This window comes from Schistocerca serialis, chromosome 7 (assembly GCF_023864345.2).
Source record: "Schistocerca serialis cubense isolate TAMUIC-IGC-003099 chromosome 7, iqSchSeri2.2, whole genome shotgun sequence".
Classification (NCBI taxonomy): Eukaryota; Metazoa; Arthropoda; class Insecta; order Orthoptera; family Acrididae; genus Schistocerca; species Schistocerca serialis.
This window is the reverse complement of record NC_064644.1, coordinates 306557817-306579652: the sequence shown is the minus strand read 5'-3', so window position 1 is coordinate 306579652 and position 21836 is coordinate 306557817. Positions and strand designations below refer to the sequence as shown.

General features: G+C 40.1%; 1 protein-coding gene across 1 annotated transcript in view; it reads left to right on the top strand.

Moving 5' to 3' along the window:
• Positions 1–21836, top strand: part of LOC126412710 (luciferin sulfotransferase-like) — a 67084-nt gene that overhangs the window by 42977 nt on the left and 2271 nt on the right. Inside the window, exon 6 of the mRNA XM_050082427.1 lies at positions 12582–12676. Coding sequence (XP_049938384.1) covers positions 12582–12676 — 95 coding nt within the window. The remainder of the gene's footprint in view (positions 1–12581; positions 12677–21836) is intronic.

The following is a 21836-nucleotide window of genomic DNA, read 5'->3' as shown; positions in this document are numbered from 1 at the left end:
CTTAATCTGTCGTAAGTGAATTTAGCTGAAAGTAAAAATTGTATCGCTCTGTGGTCTGTGTAGACGGTGGTGTGTCTTCCATAAAGAAAGTGCCGAAATCTCGTAAAAGCCCATGCAACACATAATGTTTCAAGTTCTGTAACGGAATAATTTCGTTCAGCAGGTGACAAAATGCGACATGCAAATGCGATGTTTTTAATTATTGTAGAACCATCTTCTTCAATTTCCTGGAAAATATGTACGCCTAAAGCGGTGTTAGAACTGTCGGTAGCAATAGAAAAATTTTTAGTAAGATCTGGGTGCGATAAAAGTGGTGCATTCAACAAAGCATGTTTCAATTAACATTCTCGTGAACAAGATTCTGTGTGTCAAAAGTATTGCTTACGTTGCTGGAATATACAACCTGTACTGTATCTAGTCAAATTCTATCTGACGTGTTATTATTTTCGGGAGGATGCTGTGACATTTCAACTATTTGAACTGTTCTGTTATTTCTTCCAGACGTATTACGCTCTGGATGATACCTACTGTCTGGTTCATTCATGAAAATATGCTGTTGCTGATCATTCTGTTGCTGGTAGGACCGACTGTTATTAAACGTACGCTGAAAATTGTGCTCATTATTTTTACGTCTGTCATGATAGTCATTTCTATACGGCGCTTTGCGATAGGAATTGAAATAGTGTGTTTTCTGTACGTACTGGTTTCCTTGTTGCTGTGCGTTTTTATTTGTTGGAGCTGATGCTATACGTGCAGGCGGCAAAACATTAAAGCTTGGTTGACCTTGTACATTACATTGTTGGTTAGGTATGCTAACCGGTTGGCTTTCATGCTGTTGTGGTGAAAAACATTTATTGTTACCAAAAAAATGCGTTTGCTGTTAATTTTACACATACTGATGATTACAATTTTGCCTGTTATTAAAATTACGTTAGTAGTTCTGGAGTGCCTAATGAAAATTTGTCACTTTCGGTATAACTTGTCACATCAGGTTTTCATTACTCATTTTTCTTAATCCTAGGTAGAGCAATAGTTGAAGAGCTGTTTTGATAGATATAAAGGATAGTAGAAGAGAAGGCAGCAGTGCAGAAAACTAAAGATGAAATAGCACTACTACAGCTCGGGGCCCTATGCACGCTACGGCACATATTCATTAAAGCGTAATGAATCCCCTGAGGTCTATTACGCGCTGCAAATAAACTTCAGCTTTTGTGTTACAGGCAATGGCGGTAAAAATTCAGAAATAAATTGCTGTATCCATGCTAATTCAAACTTCTGCATTACAGGTAATGCTGTTGAAAGTACAAAAATAAATTGTCGTATCCAGTTCAAAGCGTTTACTTGTGCTCTGTCATAATTAAATTCCTTAGATTTTCTTACGGATAAAAATTGCTCGTAATCTACGTTATCGTCTCTAAATTTGAGAACACGTTCAAGTTTGTGTGAGAATCTGTTTGTCTGTGTCATTTCGGATTTCAAGTTGCGTAGCTTTTCAGATTTTAAGTCGCATACCTTTTCAGATTTTAAGTCGCGTATTCTCTGTAAATTTCTTAAGTTACACTGGCTGTACGACCGTGACAAATGTTCTGAATGGCGCGTATACTGTAACGCGTTAGTAACTGAAACATTTTTCATTTCTGTTACTTTAATACTTTCGTCAATTTCGTTGTTCTGCTGTTCACATTTCTTATCGACTTCCGTATTCACAGTGTGTGAAAGTTCTGTTGACTTTAAATTAAACTCGTCGTGTAACCGTGTCGCATTTTCAGAACATTGTTCAGCGACTGCATTAATTTCGTCTCTAACTAATTCTGTTGTCGCTAAAGCAACAACATTTTTCATTTCTGTTACTTTAATGCGTTCGTCAATTTGGTTGTTTTGTCGTTCAAATTTACCATCGACTTCTGTATTCAGAGTGAGTGAAATTTCTGGTGACTTTAAATCAATCTTGTCGCGTATCTGTGTTGCGTTTTTAGGACATTGTTCAGTGACTACATTAATTTCGTCTTTATGTGATTCTGTTGTGCCTACACGTGTATTATCTAATTCTTGTGCAACAGTTCCAACTTCTTCATTACTGTTACTAGCACAAGCCTTAGTATCCTCACGTAATTGTTCTTTCTTATCGTGATGGTGCACGCTAACAGCTGTAATCTGTTCACTAACTTGTTTGTTCTGTTCGTTAAGGTTGTCTTGTTTTTCGTTCGTCAGTTTGAAACTTTCATCAATCGTTTCGCTAAGTTGTTTATAATGGTTGTCGAAACTTTCATTCTGTTGTTTGAAATGTTCATCAAGAAGTTGTTTGAGATTTTCGGTTTATTGTTGTATCAATCTTGTCATAATTTGTTCAAAGTCAATATTACCAGCTCTATTCTCTGTGCTGTTTGATGACGTACCTGCAATTGTCACGTTTTGTGTGACCATTTGGTTATTCTGTGATTCTGGAAAAGGTTCGCCAGTCGGATGTGCACTGTTATTCACTAAATCGGAATTAAATAAATCCGACGCATTCTGATTACACTGTTCGGTTTCATTAGACAAATTTGTCTGTTCGTCACGTGAATTTTGCAAACCGGTTGTGTTAAGCTGGGCAGCGCTCATTGCAACAGAACGCCCCGCGTCATCAATTGTCGTCAAATTAACAGAGGACACAATTGAGTTCGCTTGTTCATCATTAGGATGATTGTCAGTAAACAGTGAATTGTCATCATTATATTGCGTGTCGAAAGTACTATCGGTGAAGTTGTTTAAGCTGGTAATTTCATTCATTACACATCGCGATGTACTATTAATAGTTTTTCGCGGCATTTTTACACAAATCACAATTATTCACAAATGAGAAAAAGACAATGCAAAATCCAACAAATACAAATACAACAAAGAGCAACGAATTGCCGATGATCTGAGGAAAGAAAGTCACAAAATTAGTAAAAGCGCTGCGCCAAATGCTAATTATATTAAGTAAATAAGAGCAGATATCTGACTACTTCTCAAAAGATTCTCAAAGAAATACGATCCTGGACCGGATGTCGCCAAGTGTAAACTCCCAAGAAATAATAAAAAAAGGAAAATATTTAAATGTTAAATGTGAATACTCATAATACTAAGTGTAACCTCCCCACAAAAATCTTTAAAAAAAACCAAGTGTAACCTCCCCACAGAGAATGTTAATGAAAATAAAAATGTGAAAATGTGAGCCAAGTATAAACTCCCCACAAAAAATAATAATTAAACGAATTTTTCTAATATTGTAACCTCTGAACAAAATTGGTTCCCATTTAGTCTCCGTGCAGAAATGCATTCACATTTAATGTAACCACAAAATCCAATTCCTAAACCCGGAAATAATAAAAAAATTCAGTAACCTAGTAAATTTTATGACGACAGCAACGGTGCGCCACGGCCCTGTATTCTGAATAACAAAAGCAAAGAATTCTTACCTCAATAAAAACTGCAACTATTTCTGCTCTTATTTATAGACACAGCTTCGTGCAATGCTGGCATTTTTTTTTTTATTATTGGAAGGAATGATCATGCATTTGAAATAGTCTTTAAATTGAAATTAATGCTTTTTCTTCAAAAAGTTACTTTATAAAGAAATTATTATTGGGGCATTTTTTTGAACAAATTAAATTATAATTAACATATGTTATTAGTTGAGCGCAATGCTGCTTCATTACCTTCGATAACAATATACCTCGTCCAGAACCGTGACCAGAGACCCATGTCGACGCCCGCCGACTCCTCACACACAACTACGTCTCCCGCGCGCTACTACTCTCCAACTGAACTACATGCTCTCGCGACTCGCTACGTACAACTACTGTTCCTGCCGGCTCGCTACACGCAACTGAACTGAACTCTCGCGCGGTCGAGCGCAGACTAGCAACGATAAATAACTCTCTGGCCAGAGATTCTGTCATGCCTCGCCATCGCTGCTACTGAATACATACGCGTTTCAACAGATGTATGAAACAGGCGAAATACCGTCAGGCATCAAGAAGAATATAATAATTCCAATCCCAAAGAAAGCAGTTGTTGACAGATGTGATAATTACCGAACTATCAGTTTAATAAGCCACAGCTGCAAAATACTAACACGAATTCTTTACAGACGAATGGAAAAACTAGTAGAAGCCGACCTCGGGGAAGATCAGTTTGGATTCCGTAGAAACACTGGAACACGTGAGGCAATCCTGACCTTACGACTTATCTTAGAAGAAAGATTAAGGAAAGGCAAACCTACGTTTCTAGCATTTGTAGACTTAGAGAAAGCTTTTGACAATGTTGGCGGGGAATAGTCTCTTTCAAATTCTAAAGGTGGCAGGGGTAAAATACAGGGAGCGAAAGGCTATTTACAATTTGTACAGAAACCAGATGGCAGTTATAAGAGTCGAGGGGCATGAAAGGGAAGCAGTGGTTGGGAAGGGAGTAAGACAGGGTTGTTGCCTCTCCCTGATGTTATTCAATCTGTATATTGAGCAAGCAGTAAAGGAAACAAAAGAAAAATTTGGAGAAGATATTAAAATCCGTGGAGAAGAAATAAAAACTTTGAGGTTTGCCGATGACATTGTAATTCTGTCAGAAACAGCAAAGGACTTGGAAGAGCAGTTGAATGGAATGGACAGTGTCTTGAAAGGAGGATATAAGATGAACATCAACAAAAGCAAAACGAGGATAATGGAATGTAGTCGAATTAAGTCGAGTGATGCTGAGGGAATTAGATTAGGAAATGAGACAGTTAAAGTAGTAAAGGAGTTTTGCTATTTGGGGAGCAAAATAACTGATGATGGGCGAAGTAGAGAGGATATAAAATGTAGACTGGCATTGGCAAGGAAAGCGTTTCTGAAGAAGAGAAATTTGTTAACATCGAGTATAGATTTAACTGTCAAGAAGTCATTTCTGAAAGTATTTGTATGGAGTGTAGCCATGTACGGAAGTGAAACATGGACGATAAATAGTTTGGACAAGAAGAGAATAGAAGCTTTCGAAATGTGGTTCTACAGATGAATGCTGAAGATTAGATGGGTAGATCACATAACTAATGAGGAAGTATTGAATAGGATTGGGGAGAAGTTTGTGGCACCACTTGACCAGAAGAAGGGATCGATTGGTATGAAATGTTCTGAGGCATCAAGGGATCACCAATTTAGTATTGGAGGACAGCGTGGAGGGTAAAAATCGTAGAGGGAGACCAAGAGATGTATACACTAAGCAGATTCGGAAGGATGTAGGTTGCAGTAGGTACTGGGAGATGAAGAAGCTTGCACAGGATAGAGTAGCATGGAGAGCTGCATCAAACCAGTCTCAGGACTGAAGACCACAACAACAACAATGTAACCGGTCTCGGTTGCAATATTATTTTTATTGACAGCAGTTACGCGTTTCTTCCTTGTAAGCCATCATCAGATTATCTGGATAAAATCGAATAAAAAATCAATATGACAGAATGGTAAATAGAATGAGACTTGGTTCTAAGCTGTGGATCCAGGCGTATAAGGCACAGTAATATGTGCATAGACACGCTAAAATGTATCAGAATAGGCTTCATCTCTCAGTTGACATGGAACGGCATCAAATAAGAACAAGAAGCGCCTGGATACAACATACGGTCGTCAAATGTCTCATCAAATACGTGAAGGAACTAAATGGGGGCCAGCCGTGGTGGTCGAGCGGTGCTAGGCGCTTCAGTCCGAAACCGTGAGGCTGCTGCTGTCGCAGGTTCGAATTCTGCCTCGGCCATGGATATGTGTGGTGTCATTAGGTTAGTTAGGTTTAAGTAGTTCTAAGTCTAGGGGACTGATGACCTCAGATATAAAGTCCCGTAGTGCTTAGAGCCATTTGAACCATTTTGAACTAAATGGTAGTAAAAGTGAAACGTAAGATTAACCAAGATAAATTTTGACTGTTGGAAGGAACGGCAGTCTAAAGCAGGTAAAATACTATTCCTATTGGGTAGCTTATGTGTATTAATGCATTCTTAGCACGGCTTAGACTGTGAAAAGCCACGCGTACAATATAAGGACGCAAAGTAGGAAGGCTAAGCAGCTCCGCCCAGCACAAGAACAGAGATGTGAGGCGTGCGACCGGACATGTCACGCTAGTACAGACTCAAATGTAACAGGTTACACTAACTGCATTTCTTAATGTCAACAATTTAAAATTTATTAAAATATATGCAATGCCACTTAAGAAAGGGCAGTTAAGAAACTGAAAAGAACTAACGAAAACTGCTAATAACCGTTTAACGTAAACAGAAAATATAATAATCCAAGATGAATGAGCACCAATTCAAGAATGCTCACAATAGCAAGATAAAATAAATATAACAGGATTAATAAAATAATTGCAAATTATGGCGTGGCCGAAGACACAGCCTTCGCGACATATGTGTCACAAATGTCGGAGGGCTAAAGGGCCAACAAATTGACTTATAAATTTAAGTTGCAAAAGTCTATAAAGAGGTACAAGGGAACCTTAAATAAAACCATACACAACTGAAAAATATGTTCTATGCATACATGTTGTTTATGACATCACAATAAAAACGACTGTTAAAAATTTTAATTTCTATAAAAATCCCAGAGGTAAACGACCGAATACTAAGACAGAAACGCACATTAGCACAGAGAGAATGAACACAAGTTATGCTGGCCAAATCTAGAAGTGAACAATTTCAAGGAAGGAACCAAAGAACCTTACAGTTGCTATCACTATGTTGTAAAAAAGGAATAGTTTTAACTGGCCAACTGATCGTTCTAGAGATGGTTATTAAACACTCGTGCGTTAATGAAGAAATGCTACTGAACTATCAATTCGTTAGTAAAAAACAGCCTATTTACGATATAATGAAATTATGCTATTCGTACCACCAATTTCATGTGCTCCATGCCTCTAAATCCAGCGCAAAGTGCTTCTTGATGTACAGAACAATGAATCCCGCCTGTCCATCGTAATTTTTTGCTCTTTCATTCTCATCTAAAAATGTAAATTCTTTCTGCATGGTACTATAGCGTCGTTTCGCAACAAATAATCAGTATCGTCGCTTATACCAATTCTCAGCCCTCTCTACTGTCATTCCCATTCATTCTTAAAGGCATGTGGCTAGGAGATCGTTGTGCAAGCAGCGTCCTTCATACCGCGAAGAAACTGCGAGTGGTAAACAGCGCTGATACCACGATTCTGCCGAAGTGAGGCGAGTTGTGCCGACCGAAAAATGTCGCACCACAGTATGCAACGAAACGTCGAGCTGTTCCGGCTACTACCGAGGGGGGCCGAGCAAAGACGAGACGGGTCGAGCCGCAAACTCTGCTCCCGTGAAATTTGGCATGCCGTTGCCGGCCCTGACTTGGTGTAATTGCCACATTTTGCACAAAGCAGATATCTTGTCTATATCACTTTGCAATTGGTTCTCATCTTCTGATGACTTTACTAGACCGTAGATGACAGGAAGCAATCTAAGGGGCCTTTTAAGAATGTCCCTTAAATGATTTATAGAGATTAGTAACGGCAGAGGGCCTATAACAATTCGCTGGGAACTTCTGTGACTAGATTCTTACCTGTAAAAAACCTCGCAGTTCCGTCAGTTACTACGAACTGTGTGAATTTTTACAGGTAAGAATCCAGTCACACAGGCACGCACTTTGATTATAAGTCGCTGATGAGAACTGTGTCAAAAGCTTTATGGTGCTCTTAGAAATACGGATCAATTTGAGATCCCCTGTCAATAGCACTCATTACGTCGTGTGGATAAAGAGTTCATTATTTTCCACAAGATGATATTTTCTGGACCCGTGCTGAGTATTTATCAGTACATAGTTTTCTTTAAGGTAATTCCAGAGTATATGTTCCAGCATCCAACTGCAAATCGACTCAGTGATACCGGTCTGTATTTCAGTAGGATACTCCTACTTTCTATCTTGACTACTGGTGTGGCCTTTGAATCTTTCCATTCTTAGTTACGGATCTTCCGTCGAGCTAAAGTTGTGTATGATTACTAGGTATGGGGCTATTGTATCTGCATACTCTGAAAGGAAAGTAACTGGTATACAGTTTGGACCAAAGGACTTGCCTTTATTAAGTGATTTAAGCTACTTCCATACATCGAGGATATCTATCTCTAAGCTTCTCATGATGGACACTGTTCTTGTTTCGAATTCTGAAATATGAATTTCTTCTTTCGTGAAGGAATTTCGTTTTACCGCGTTTAATAACTATGCTTTAGTGGAACTATCGTCGATTACATTATTATTGCTATCGCGCAGAGAAGGAATGAATTGTTTCTCGCCGTTGGGGTACTTTACATACGACCAGAAACTCTGGATTTTCTGGCAGATTTTGAAACTAAGTTTCGATGTAGAAACTACTATAAGCATTTCACGTTGAATTCCCCGCTGAATTTCGAGCTGCAGTAAAACATCATTAGTCTCCGAGATTAAGCGTATATACATATATGGTATGTATTTTTGTTGTTGTTGTTTCTGCCACAGTATTCTGACATGTTTTGTGTACAATGGGCGGTCGGTACCATCTCTTATTAATTTATTTGGCATATTCTGTATCTCTCAATTGCTGCGGATATTATTTCTTTGATTCCAAGCCACCTTTGTTCTGTGTTTGCATAGTTAGTTTGGGAGGAATGGAGACTGTTTATTAGGAAGGCGTCAAGAGAATTATTATCTGTTTCAAAACATGTATATATTTTACGTTTGTTTTTGGTGGATTTGAATATTTGGATTTCAGTCTCACCACTAATCTCTGTATCCGTCATAACGCATCCGATTCGCTCGGGATTATTTATTGCTAAGGAGCCAAGTATGTTTTCACAAATATTTGAGCTTCGGGTAGGCCCCTGAGCAAACTGTTGAAAATAATTTTTTGAGAAAGCATTCAGTATTATTTCTGACGACGTTTTATGCCTACCACCGGCTTTGAACGTGTATTGTCAAGAGTGGACTTAAGTCCCTACCAACTATAATTGTATGAGTGCGGGTACCTGTCTGAAATGAGACTCAAGTTTCATTTCTCCTCATCAGCAACTGTATTATCTGAGTCGGAGAGTCGGTAAGTGCAACCAGTTATTTATTTATTCTGATTGTCAATTGTACCCCTCTACCCATACTAACTCACAAGGATGAATCCACCTCAGTTTCACTACAAGGTAAACTACTTCTAACAGCTCTCCGCAACTAACTCTATGTAATCAATTCTATCTAAACACCGTTAAGTACTTTGCAAAAATTTCGGTTAGACATATTTCCAGTTTTAACCAGCTTTCAGCACCTACAACGATTTGAGTTTCAGTGACTTTTTACTAGCGCTCGGGGCCTTGAATCTTTCCAAACTCAGCTACCGCCATTTTCTAGGTCTCCACTCGTCCTGTGTCTACAATGCAGCTTTTGAGATGGAAGACTTTCAGTGCTTTCCCGAGATACTTTGACCTAAAGAGTCGCCCATTGCACTCCATTCTCATCCCGTTACCCATGTAGCTGCCTCCTGTGTGTAATAGACTCCTGACCTACTAAGCGGAACCCCAAACCTTACCACCCTATGGCGTAAGTCGATGGATCTGCGATCTAAACTATGGTAAAACCATCTGACAAGCTGCGTATTGGCTTCTGTCTCGGGTTCTTCGGCCGACGTTCATCTAATGATTTTTCTGACGTTTCGCCAGCACGAGTGGCTGGCATTGTCATAGCATCACCCTCCATTGCCGGTGGTGAACTGGAGCCGAGCTCGCGGGCGCAGACTATATGTACTTGGCGCGCCAACGTCCGAGGGCTTCTCCGCGGTCATTTCAGGTGTGGTACAGGTACGTCGATGATACTTTCGTGGTGTGGAGCCATGGTGAAGAACAGCTCGGTGACTTCCTAAGACACCTGAACAGCCTCCATGGCAACATAACTTTTACCATGGAAGTAGAAAAGGACAAGAAACTGCAATTTCTGGATGTGCTGGTCACAAGGGACGGCGAAAACCTGGGACACAGCGTGTATCGAAAACCGACTCACACGGACCGATACCTGCACAAACTGTCAAACCACCACCCGAGCCAGAAAAGAGGCATGATTAGTACGCTCGTAAGGAGAGCAGGACGAATATGTGAGCCGCAACACCTCAAACGAGAAATGCAACACCTGAAAACTGTCCTGAGGAGCAATGGGTACTCCACAAATTATATTAGAAGTGTAACAGAGCCAAACACTCGGCGAAGTAAGGAACCAGAAAAAGAAATGTCGGGTACGGCCTTTCTGCCATACATTCCCAGAGTGACGGACAGAATCGGCCGTATATTGCGCAAACATGGCGTAAAGACGATTTTCAAACCGACAAGGAAGATCAAAGAGTGTCTTAGATCGACGTAGGAGAAAAGAGACCCACTTGCAATGTAGGGAATATACCGCATATCATGCAGATGCGGAAAAGTTTATGTCGGAATGACTGGACGATCCATTAACACCAGGATCAAAGAGCATAAGCGACATTGCAGGTTGGGGCAGGTGGAGAAATCGGCCGTGGCAGAGCACGCACTGAATGAGAACGACCACGTAATAAAATTCGCCGACACGGAAGTTCTGGCTGTAGAGAACCACTATCACACGCGCTTATTCAGAGAAGCTGTAGAAATACAAAAACACGCGAACAATTTGAACAAGAAAGAGGAAAGCCTTAAGGTAAACGAATCCTGGCTTCCCGTACTGCAGCGAACGACCGTCGCAGGTAGCAAGAGGAGAACCGCACCGGAAATGACCGCGGAGAAGCCCTCGGACGTTGGCGCGCCCGCGAGCTCGGCTCCAGTTCACCATCGGCAGTGGAGGGTGAAGCTTTGACAATGCCAGTCACTCGTGCTGGCGAAACGTCAGAAAAATCATTAGATGAACGTCGGCCGAAGAACCCGAGACAGAAGCCAATACGCAGTTTGTCAAAAAGTGGCCACGAAAGCCTCAACAATTTTGTAAAACCATCTGAGTCTCTGATTGAGACCTTCCACTCGGTTCTGTAGCGACGGCCTGCAGTCGACCCTTTCGACGATGCTTGATCTGAGCCTTCATCTCGCAAACAGGAGAGGTAGTCTTTATCACCTCAGACAGACAACCGAAGGCAGACAGAATCTATTCCGATCTACTGTGACACACATCATTACTACTGACACGAGCCACCACCTACCCTGTGCTCTTAGTGATACCTGCTTCACAACTAGGGTGGTTCCACTCAGTATGGAAATAAAGTCCACATTGACCTTATTCTCCTGCTTGGCAGTCACATGCCTAAGGTTCCCATTGCACGCCTAACCTTGGATTTCCCAACTACCAGTAATCCCAAATCTTGCAGGGCGAGAGGCTTCCTCTGAAACAGGGCAAGTGATGGCCTCTGGCTCAGTATTCCTACCAGCCGCAGACAGCGCCCAAGCCCGTTTACCAGACGAAAAGTTGAGGCCTGTGGCTCGGCCCAGCCGGAAAGTCTTTCACTGCCTACCACACCTTGAAATGACTCGACCACAGGTAGAATGCGGACCTCAGTGCGAGCACAGAGTGGTCACAGAAGTGCACCAATCGGTGGGGGGGGGGGGGGGGGGGGCACGTGGGACCTGCTGTACGTCCCTTGGATCCCCATGTCCAGGTTCCTGTAATGATGTCAACTGGGAGCAGTGAGCGAAGGCCCACCAACTAAGCTCGCATCCGCTCACATCAATCACAGTCCCAATCCATACTAAACACAGGACTGTGCCTAGTAAACTTGCAAGAAATTTCAGAATTGAATTAAAATGTACACGAGAAAATCAAAATAAGTCGCTTCTGGTTAGAAACTCGTAACAACTCACAAACAAAAAGGTGTGCTCTGTTGTGGAGGTGTATGGGCAGAAGCTACCTCTAACTGGAGTATTCAATAACTGGCTGTTCAAACTAAAACAAACGACTGTCGCAATGCAAACGGCGGAACTCAAATGGCTCTGAGCACTATGGGACTTAACGTCTGAGGTCATCAGTCCCCTAGAACTCAGAACTACTTAAACCTAACTAACCTAAGGACATCACAGACATCCATGCCCGAGGCAGGATTCGAACCTGCGACCGTAGCGGTCGCGCGGTTCCAGATTGTAGCGCCTAGAGCCGCTCGGCCATTCCGGCCGGCAAACGGCGGAACTACACATTATACAGCTGTCAACGCGCTGGACTGTTCCTAGTGAAACACTAACACACAGGAGATTTAAGAATGTAAATGAAAGCACAAATGAAAATCAAATCAAAGTAAGTCACATCTAGTTAGAAGCTCATAACAACTCACAAACGAAACGTTGTGCTCTGCTGTGTTTCTGCACGGACGAAAGCTGCTGCGTAACTGAACGTTGAAGAATATCCCACTAGCATTCAGGCTGGACTGGGAGGGGGTGAAGCGTTTATTACATAATACACTGACATACACTCCAGAGGAACTTCCTGATCTCAACAAAAATACTGATAACCTACTACTGTCAAAATTAAGGTGTTCCCTTTTGTAAGAAACGTCTCAACACCTTTCTACTTGTGTCATTGGCAAAACAATTTGTGTACTATGTTATAAAATATATTGTCTCCTTGCAGTGCAATTCACTCCCTACTGGACAAGCGTTCTGGAATTTTGGAACCTGCGGAATGAGCCCAATATTTTGTGGAACACCTACGAAGAAATGAAACAGGTAAGTGGTCACCATTCCTAATCTTCGTAATGTGGGGATAACTAAGGGGCAAAGGGGACAGTTCATCTCCCTGTCGGTCTCTTGAGCGTTATAGGCATGCTAAACAATCTCCAGTTGCAAACACTAGAAGTTAGGCGTTGTGCATCACAGAGATGTTCATTACTAAAATTTAGAGAGAGTACTTTCCGGGAAAAGTCGGGCAACGTGTCACTTGATCCCATGTAAAGAGCGGGAAAGGACCGCGATGAAAAAAAAATTGAGAAATTAAAGCCAATACAGAAGGTTACCGTTAATCATTCTTCTGACGTACCATCAGCGAGTGGAACAGGGAAATGGGTGGAGGGGGAGGACAGTTAGTGGTACATGAAGTGCCCTCTGACACACAGCGTCAGTGGCTTGCTGAGCATTTATCTAGATACAGAATATTTGTTCTATGGTGTCACCGCCAGACACCACACTTGCTAGGTGGTAGCTTTAAATCGGCCGCGGTCCATTAGTACATGTCGGACCCGCGTGTCGCCACTGTCAGTGATCGCAGACCGAGCGCCACCACACGGTAGGTCTCGAGAGACGGACTAGCACCCGCCCCAGTTGTACGGACGACGTAGCTAGCGATGCACACTGACGAAGCCTCGCTCATTTGCAGAGCAGATAGTTAGAATAGCCTTCAGCTAAGTCAACAGCTACGACCTAGTAAGGCGCCATTAGTAGTTTATTGCCTGAATCTACAGAGTCTCAATTGTATCGTCAATAGCGATGTACAACAAGGATGGATTAAAGTTAAGTATCCCAGCAGCTACGTACTTTTCTTTATAGCATTCATTACGTATCCTGTTTCAGACCTCACGCCATCCTTCGTGAGCTTATAGCGTGCATTGCGGTCCCCTCAAACCACACTGTGTCGGCACTTCTGTCGACACATCATGTTCCGTTGGCCTGTTCTCATTCATTCGTTAGGAGTATCCGAACAAGATTAACCATCGATTTGCCATTGCTTCCGCTATTTTCTCTACATTTTCATAGGACTTCTCCCATCTCATTTTCCAGCCATCTGTAGTTTCTATTTTAGCCATTACTTTTTCTAATAGTACATCTCCCAAGTACCTCTATTCTGTGCAGCTTGTACTAGGGGACGTCAGTAGGTAAGTTACGCTTTATTATGCCATGCAAAGTAACATTTATTGAATGCTACACTACACGACAAAGTAATGCAAATCCATGACCATCGACGATAGAAATCCACTCCACTGTCGAGGAATCAATTCGATAACCACTACAAGAACGTTCTCATTGTTGGAAAATCTCTTTCCCCACAGATATTCTTTCAACCTGCCTAAAATATGGAAAATCGGAAGGTGCAAGAAATGGACTGTACGGTGGACGCTTCTAAACCTCCCATCGAAAACGTTGAAGGAATGCACGTATTGTGTGAACCATGTAGGGAGTTACTTTGGTCTGCAGGATAACAGTGCGTTTGCTTGATTTTTCACACCACTTTTTCTTTACGTTTTGCCCACAAGAATCGTACTGTCCCGCCTACTTCAGCTCTGGAGTACGAATCGAGCTAACGCGACATTTCATTAGCACCTTGTCACGCACCTGTTATCCGTACAGCAACAGAAATGTGTCTGCAGGAAATCTGTAAATTGTACTCTCTGCTCTTTTTGAGCAGTGGTCTTAGAGTAGGATGAAATAGCTAACTTACTTTCTAAAGCCCCTACGTAGTTAACCGTTAACCATATACACTGCAGCGCCAAAAAAGCTGTTGTAGGCATGAGTATTCAAATACAGAGATATGTAAACAGGCAGAATACGGCGCTTGGGTCGGCAACGCCTATATAAGACAACAAGTGTCTGGCTGAGTTTTAGATCGGTTACTGCAGCTACAATGGCAGGTTACAAAGATTTAAGTGAATTGAACGTGGTGTTACAAGCGGCGTACGAGCGATGGGACACAGCATCCCCAAGGTAACAATGAAGTAGAGACTTTCCTGTACGACCATTTCACGAGTGTACCGTGAATATCAGGAATCTGGGAAATATCAAGTCTCCGATATCGTTGCGGCCGGAAAAAGATCCTGCAAGAACGTGACCAACGACTGAAGATAATTTTTCAACGTTACAGGACTGCAAGCTTCCGCAAATTGCTACAGGTTACAATGTTGGTCCATCAACAAGTGTCAGCGTGCGAACCCTTCAACGAGACATAATCGATATGGGCTTTCGGAGCCGGAGGCCCTCTCGTATACCCTTGATGACTGCACAACACAAAGCTTTATCCCTCACTTGGGCCCGTCAACACCGACACTGGACTGTTGATGACTGGAAACACGTTCCCAGGTCGGACGAGTCTCGTTTCAAATTGTATCGAGCGGTTGGACGTGTACGGGTATGGAGCCAACCTCATGAATCCATGGACTCTGCATGTCAGCATGGGACTGTTCAAGCTGGTGGAGGCTCTGTAAAGGTGAGGGGCGTGTGCAGTCGGGGTAATATGAGACCCCTGATACGTCTAGATACGACTATGAGAGGTGACACGTACGTAAGCATCCTGTCTGATCACCTGCATCCATGCATGTCTATTGTGCATTCCGACGGACATGGGCAATTCCATCAGAACAATGCGACACCCCACACGTCCAGAATTGCCACATAGTTTCTCCAGGAACCCTCTTCTGAGTTTAAACACTTCCGCTGGCCACCAAATTTCGGAGACATGAACGTTATTGAGCATATCTGGGATGCCTTGCGAAGTGCTGTTCAGAGGTGGTCTCCACTGCATCGTGGTCATACGGGTTTATGGACAGCTCTGCTGTGTTCGTGGTGCCAGTTCTCTCTAGAACTACTTCAGAAATTACTCGAGTCCATGCCACGTCGTGTTGCGGCACTTCTGCGTGCTCGCAGCGGCTCCTACACGATGTTAGGCAGGTGTACCTGTTTCTTTGGCTCTTCAGTGTATTAGCTGAATGTGCATCACGTATAAGTTCTATCAGCCTTGGAGACACTTGTGTGCACTCGTGCTTGTGGTTTTTGGTGTACTGAGTTGAACAGGTTAAAGACTGTTCGTTGGATGACTTAAGACACGAAAAATATATAATGACTACAGATTAAATCGACTATCAGCATATCATAGATGTTACGACTACATTAGGCTTTACAACATTATTATTTCACTAATTGTCTAATTGTATTTACTGGTGGCTGTATAACATCCATAAAAGAATTGTGTGTTGCGACGAAGTAATAAATACGATAAAAATAATAAAGTTCCTTGTCATATCATATATCGTTGTCATACCATACAACATTGTCTAAAACTTAATTTTTCTTAGATCGTATTTACATCTTCCCCTTTTACAGTACTTTTGCCATAACAATATTTTCTTAACGTTATAACCTGAAATTGCAGTCCATACACCGTACCAAGTACTTAAAACTTTATCTATTCCAATGTCTGGTTGATTCATGACACAATACGTAAAATAATAGATTGGCTGTGAGACCTCATACCTTCTAATATTTCTTGGTGGCCATGTACGTGGTTATTGTTACACTGATTTTGCTTCAAAACAATGAATTACTTTTACAGGTACACTTTTTATATAATAGTATAAAAGACAGAAATTATTGAGGAATATCCTCACATTTTCTGTAACATCATATCTCAAAAAGACTGTCTACATACTAATGTACAGTAAAAATTTATTAGTACGACCTTTTCGTAACTCTTCCTTAATAACAAAATAACAAATGTACCATTGTATTTCAGTAATATAGGCCACATTATTCATTTTGTTAAAAATTTACGTCACCTAATGAGTCATGGGCTTCCCCATCACTACCAGATAACATCGTCTGGAGGTGTTAATCTACACTACATAACTCTGTCTCTAACAAGCTAAAATTGTATAGACACACAGGAAATGATGAGGCCCACTCTCATTAAACATAGACTAACAAAAGTATGAAGTTGCAAAATCGCCTTACATATTGAAGGTATTTAGCTTATGTTATTCTATCCTTTAGATGTACAATTATTTCATGTACAAATTTCATCTTTTTTCTTGGAAGCAACCAATTTTGTACCATTTTGTAATGAGTAGTAGGTCTAACATTACGATCTCTTTACTGTGTTTAGTTTCACAGTAGAACATTAAAACAAAAATACTTCTTCAAATGCATACAGTCGTAGTTACATAGACAATACCAAATATAATATCATTTTTGGGTAACGTCTATAACGAAGTACTTTAACTACACACATTTGACTCAGGTGTAATGAAACTACATAATCATGGACACTAAAATACACTGACAGAAAAACAATTGCAGTAAAAAGTAATTAATGTAGAGTAATGAAAGTTTGGGATTACATTTGCCCAGGTAATGTATTTAAGTGATTAATATCGCAAGAACACAGTTTAATGTAAATGTGATATACGTCATTGCAAATGTGAAACGATAGTACATCAATAACTGATGCAGCCGCCGGAATTTTGATTATGAACATGCGAACGTGCATGCATTGTGTTGCACAGGTGCCAGATGTAAGTACATGAGATGGTGTTCCATGCCTGTTGCACTTGGCTGATCAATACAGGGGTGGTTAATGTTGTCTGCGGATAACGCTGGAATTGTCAATAGCATATATTTTAGCAATTTGAAACAAATTTTTCATTGGTCACAGCTTCATATTGCAGGATTATTACTGTGGAAGCCAACATAATAAGTCACATTATTATGTCATGGTCGGTACATTGTACCAAATAAAATGTTACATCATTTTGGGTTAACATCTGTAACAAAACTGTTTGACCACTAACTTTCTGCGCAGGTGTAATTGCCACTGTCAAATCACAGAAAGTGAAATACAATATTTTAAAATTATTGGTGCATAACTAACTGCAGAAGAACTATTTTATCTGTGTATCTCCCCATAGTCTCACAGGAAACAGTATTATTTCATGAAACAGTTACTAACTAAACAAAATGTCCATAGATACCATACAGCATACAGGTGGACAATAGCTCCATAATAGAATAAAAACTAAAATCTATTCAAGTATGATCAGCAGTGCCAGAAGTATTTTATAATTTGATAACTGACATATATATATATATATATATATATATATATATATATATATATATATATATATATAGGTTGAAGTAAAAAGTTCTTTGTTCCACAACTTTATCTTGTGAGAAAATAATGTGGGAGCAACACAGTAATTAAGATAATATGTGTTGTAGTGTAGGTGTACCCCATAGTCAACAGTTATTAGTGCTAAGGTATAAAGATGTCTGTTATCATTGGTAATTATACCTTCATTATTAAAATGTCTCATTCTCTGACCATCTTTTCACTCATAAATATTTTGTCAGGGTGAACTTTAAGGGTGGTATATAACTCCACTTTTTCAAGAAAATTCATGTGAATAATTTTTTCCACTATATGTACTACTTCCGTGTTTTCTTGTAGCGTGTCCCCTGTTGTATGTTCTCCTGTCTTAAGGTGGTCACTCAAAGCAGCTTTGTGATTGCGGTATATCTGGTATCACTGGCTGCAAGTGACCTTATGTATCCCAACTGATGATATATTCATTCCTTCTCCATTCTATGTCTTGCACTGTCTTTACTTCATCTCTGTTTCAAAAGCAACTTTCACAGTACTCTTTCTGAAAAGCTGCTCTATTTTTATCAGAGGTTTTACCCCCATATGGGTAGATTACAAACATAAGATTTGCCTCATTTGTAAGTTTCTGTAATGTGATCTGCTGTCTTAAGTTTTCTTTCAGTCTAATCTTTTTCATCCATAACTTGTCCACTAACATAGTCATATTTCGTAATAAGTTGTTGAGTTCTAACCAAACTGTCAAACATGGCATGGAAAAATGCATGTTTATATCTCAGAGGATGACAAGACAGTTGTAGCTGCAGGTGTGGTATTGGGTTTTCTAAATATGTTGTAAGTTAAGTCTGATTGTCCCTAAATCAAGAAAACTGTTGATTTTTTCTCCCACTTCAATTGTGAAGTTGATATTCAGATGTACATCATTAAATTTGTTATGTAAACTCTGAACATCTGCTGTGCATCCTTTGAACAGTGTGTCCTTAATATACTTTCGTAATAGATCACTTTGCTACTGCTGTGCAGAGAAACAATTGTTCCCAAGATCATCTTAAAATGTTTTCTAGTGCCAGGCAAATATCCATGGCTAAGCCATGTGGTTTTTTATAGAAGGCACCATTGAATAAGAAATAATTTTGAGATTAAACTATACTAAATATTTCACACATCTCTACAGTTTTATGATTACTCATCTTATTTTATACCAAGAGGTTATTTTCAGTGAAGTCAATTGTTTTTTTAACTGGTAAATTTGTATATAAATGTGTTACATCTAGTGAGGGGAAAGCCACCTCAGCTGGAATTAGAATAGCAGGGGAAACAATACAAATTCTGTTGCATTTTTTAGCATGTGACTGTTGTGGGTGTATAGTTTCTGTTATAATCTTAATCAGTTATTGGCTTAAATGATAACTTGAGCAGTTCATTTAATTAACAACTTGTTTACCAGGACTCATAGTTCTTTTTTTTTTAATGCTATGTTTAGCAGCATGGGGATTTATGACTATACAATTTTTCTTTTAAAAATCAGTAAATAAGGAACAAGTCATCTGATACTTCGTTCTTGACATTAATATTCGCTTTTGCAAACACTGGAATCACTTTCAGCGCAATACACTTCTTTATAAAGTACTTTGCTTGTACATGCATAAGTGATGTTAAGCACTAATCTTTCTGTCCAAGCCATTTTCCTTATTCTTGCTGCTGGTTTCCCTTTGTAAATTCTGTAATGTTGTGTAACATTTACATTCTCCTTGTTTCCTGCACTGCTATAATTCCTATATGTTTCTTCTGTAGAAAAAATTCCACTTTCTCCTATTTAACAATTTTCAGAAAAGAATTTGCATTTACTGTTCAAAAGTTGTGCTTCTTCTTGAACTTAAAGTTAAAAGGCATTTCAGTATACTGAACTGGGATTTTGCAGCGTGGAGTCCCAACAACATCCTAAATCACAATGCTTTACTAGGCCTAATTGTGGGTTCCTCATGAGAGTTACCACTGGAGGTAGTGCATCCACTACATGAACGTAACATTTTGCTGTTTGAAGTTGTAAATTACAGAGAGCAAGAAATCCAGGTTCATCCCTGAATTCACAAAGTGAGACCATGTTGTTAGTTTGAAATTCATCTAGTTCATCTGGCAGTGAAGTGTGTAACAGACGCTGCCGAGTTACCACTGCTGAAATGTGGAGCTGTCGTGCCCTTTGTCCATTTTAGATTCTGACAGGAGGGTGGCTCTTTCCCCACCTTCATTGATCCTAAGTCTGTCTTCTTCACCTTCCTTGCTGGTAAGATCTTCACTGTCACCCTGCCAAGGGGGCGTGGACCAAGGTTATTCAGGAGGTGTTGCTTCTCTATCATTTCTACATTATCTTTTTTGTGAAATGCATCCTTGGAGACTGTAGGACCCTCATTGTCAGAGTTATTGTGTGCATTTGATATTTACATTGATGTACTGTACATTCTCTTTGCAGTTACTTACACTTCACTTTGCTGCAGTAAAGAAATCGGGTTTAACTATAAGGTTAGATTGTAGCTGACATCTTCTTCATATGGTCTCCTAGACTGTGGTTCCCTGTCTCAAAATGTTAGCTGGAGTAGCAACTGCGAGTGGGTCCTTTTTAATATTTTCACCCTTTTGCTGAACCATATCTTCTAGTGCACACTTCACTCTCCTCAATTACGAATATTTCATCTCTGCTGCTTCTATTTAGGCCTACTTCTCATTTCTCCACGGCTCACTTCTTTACAGTAGTATTTGTTGTTTCATATTAGTTACAAATATGTTTTCACTCATGAGAGCAGGAAGAGTTCTGTTTCGGAGGATTGGGGGGCAAGGAAAGTTGTCATAAATTTTGTGACCAGTTTATTGCCATCTGTTATGACTTCTTCTGCCATGTCAACCTCTTAGCACGCACACTCATCATTCTCTGTTATTTTTGTAACATATACCAATTTGTGTTGTACTGTATAATTTTTTCTTTGTACATCTCCATAAAAGTGTAGTACAATTAATTTTCAGCAAACTATCTTTTTTACCGGTTCCCCAGCAGTCATTTCCATAAAGTACTATGCTCCACTTCCCAGGAATTTATTTCTCAAGTTAGTATCTATGTTTGATAGTAGTACACAGGGAATGCCACGTTCGTCTATGTTAGTATGCTTCTCATGTCCTCATTCCTTCGTCCATCAGGAGTTATTTTGCTTCAAATGTAGGAAGACTCCTCTGTTACATTTCTTTCAGTTTTGATGTTAAGTAACATTTCTTCCTTCACAGATGATGCAATGTCATGAGCGAATCTTATCATTGGTATCTTTTTACCCAAATTCTATCGGACTCTTGAACCTTTTTTTATTTCCATCATTGCTTCTTAGACATATTTGTTGAACAATAGGGGAGGAAGCTTGCATCTTTGCTTTGCACCCTTTTTTGATCCTACACTTCTCCACGGACCATCTATTCTTAACGTTCCTCCCTCTTTCCTGTATCTGTTGTATGTTACTTTTCCTTCCTGTAAAGTTTTCCTACTTTAACAAATTTTTGCAATTGATTTTAAACTAACTCCGTGATGAGCTCAGCATGACTCACAACTGGATCACAATTCAGTTTTAGCTCACTTTCTTCTCTGGTGTGTGGTGAAGGGTACTTTGCGTACCACCACTATTTTTTCCTGCTCCAATCGCGAACGTTTCACGGTAAGAAAGATTGCTGTATGCGTCTATGTGAGATCGAATAGGTCTGCTTTTTCACTTTATGGTCTTTTCGTGAGATATACGAAGAAGGAAACAATATTTGGTTGACTTAGGTGAACAGAAACTGAATTTACCACACGTATCTTTGTCGTCTTATCAAAATGCTTGTAAACGACTGAAAAATTCGATACGCAGGACTAAAACGCAAAAAATAATGATTGAAGTAAAAACCTTTTTAATGTAGCACATTCTAAAACTAACTAAAACGTGTGAAATAGTTTCTCCTAGCCCCATACCGATTCATAACCCCATACAAATAATCTTAAAATTTCTGCTT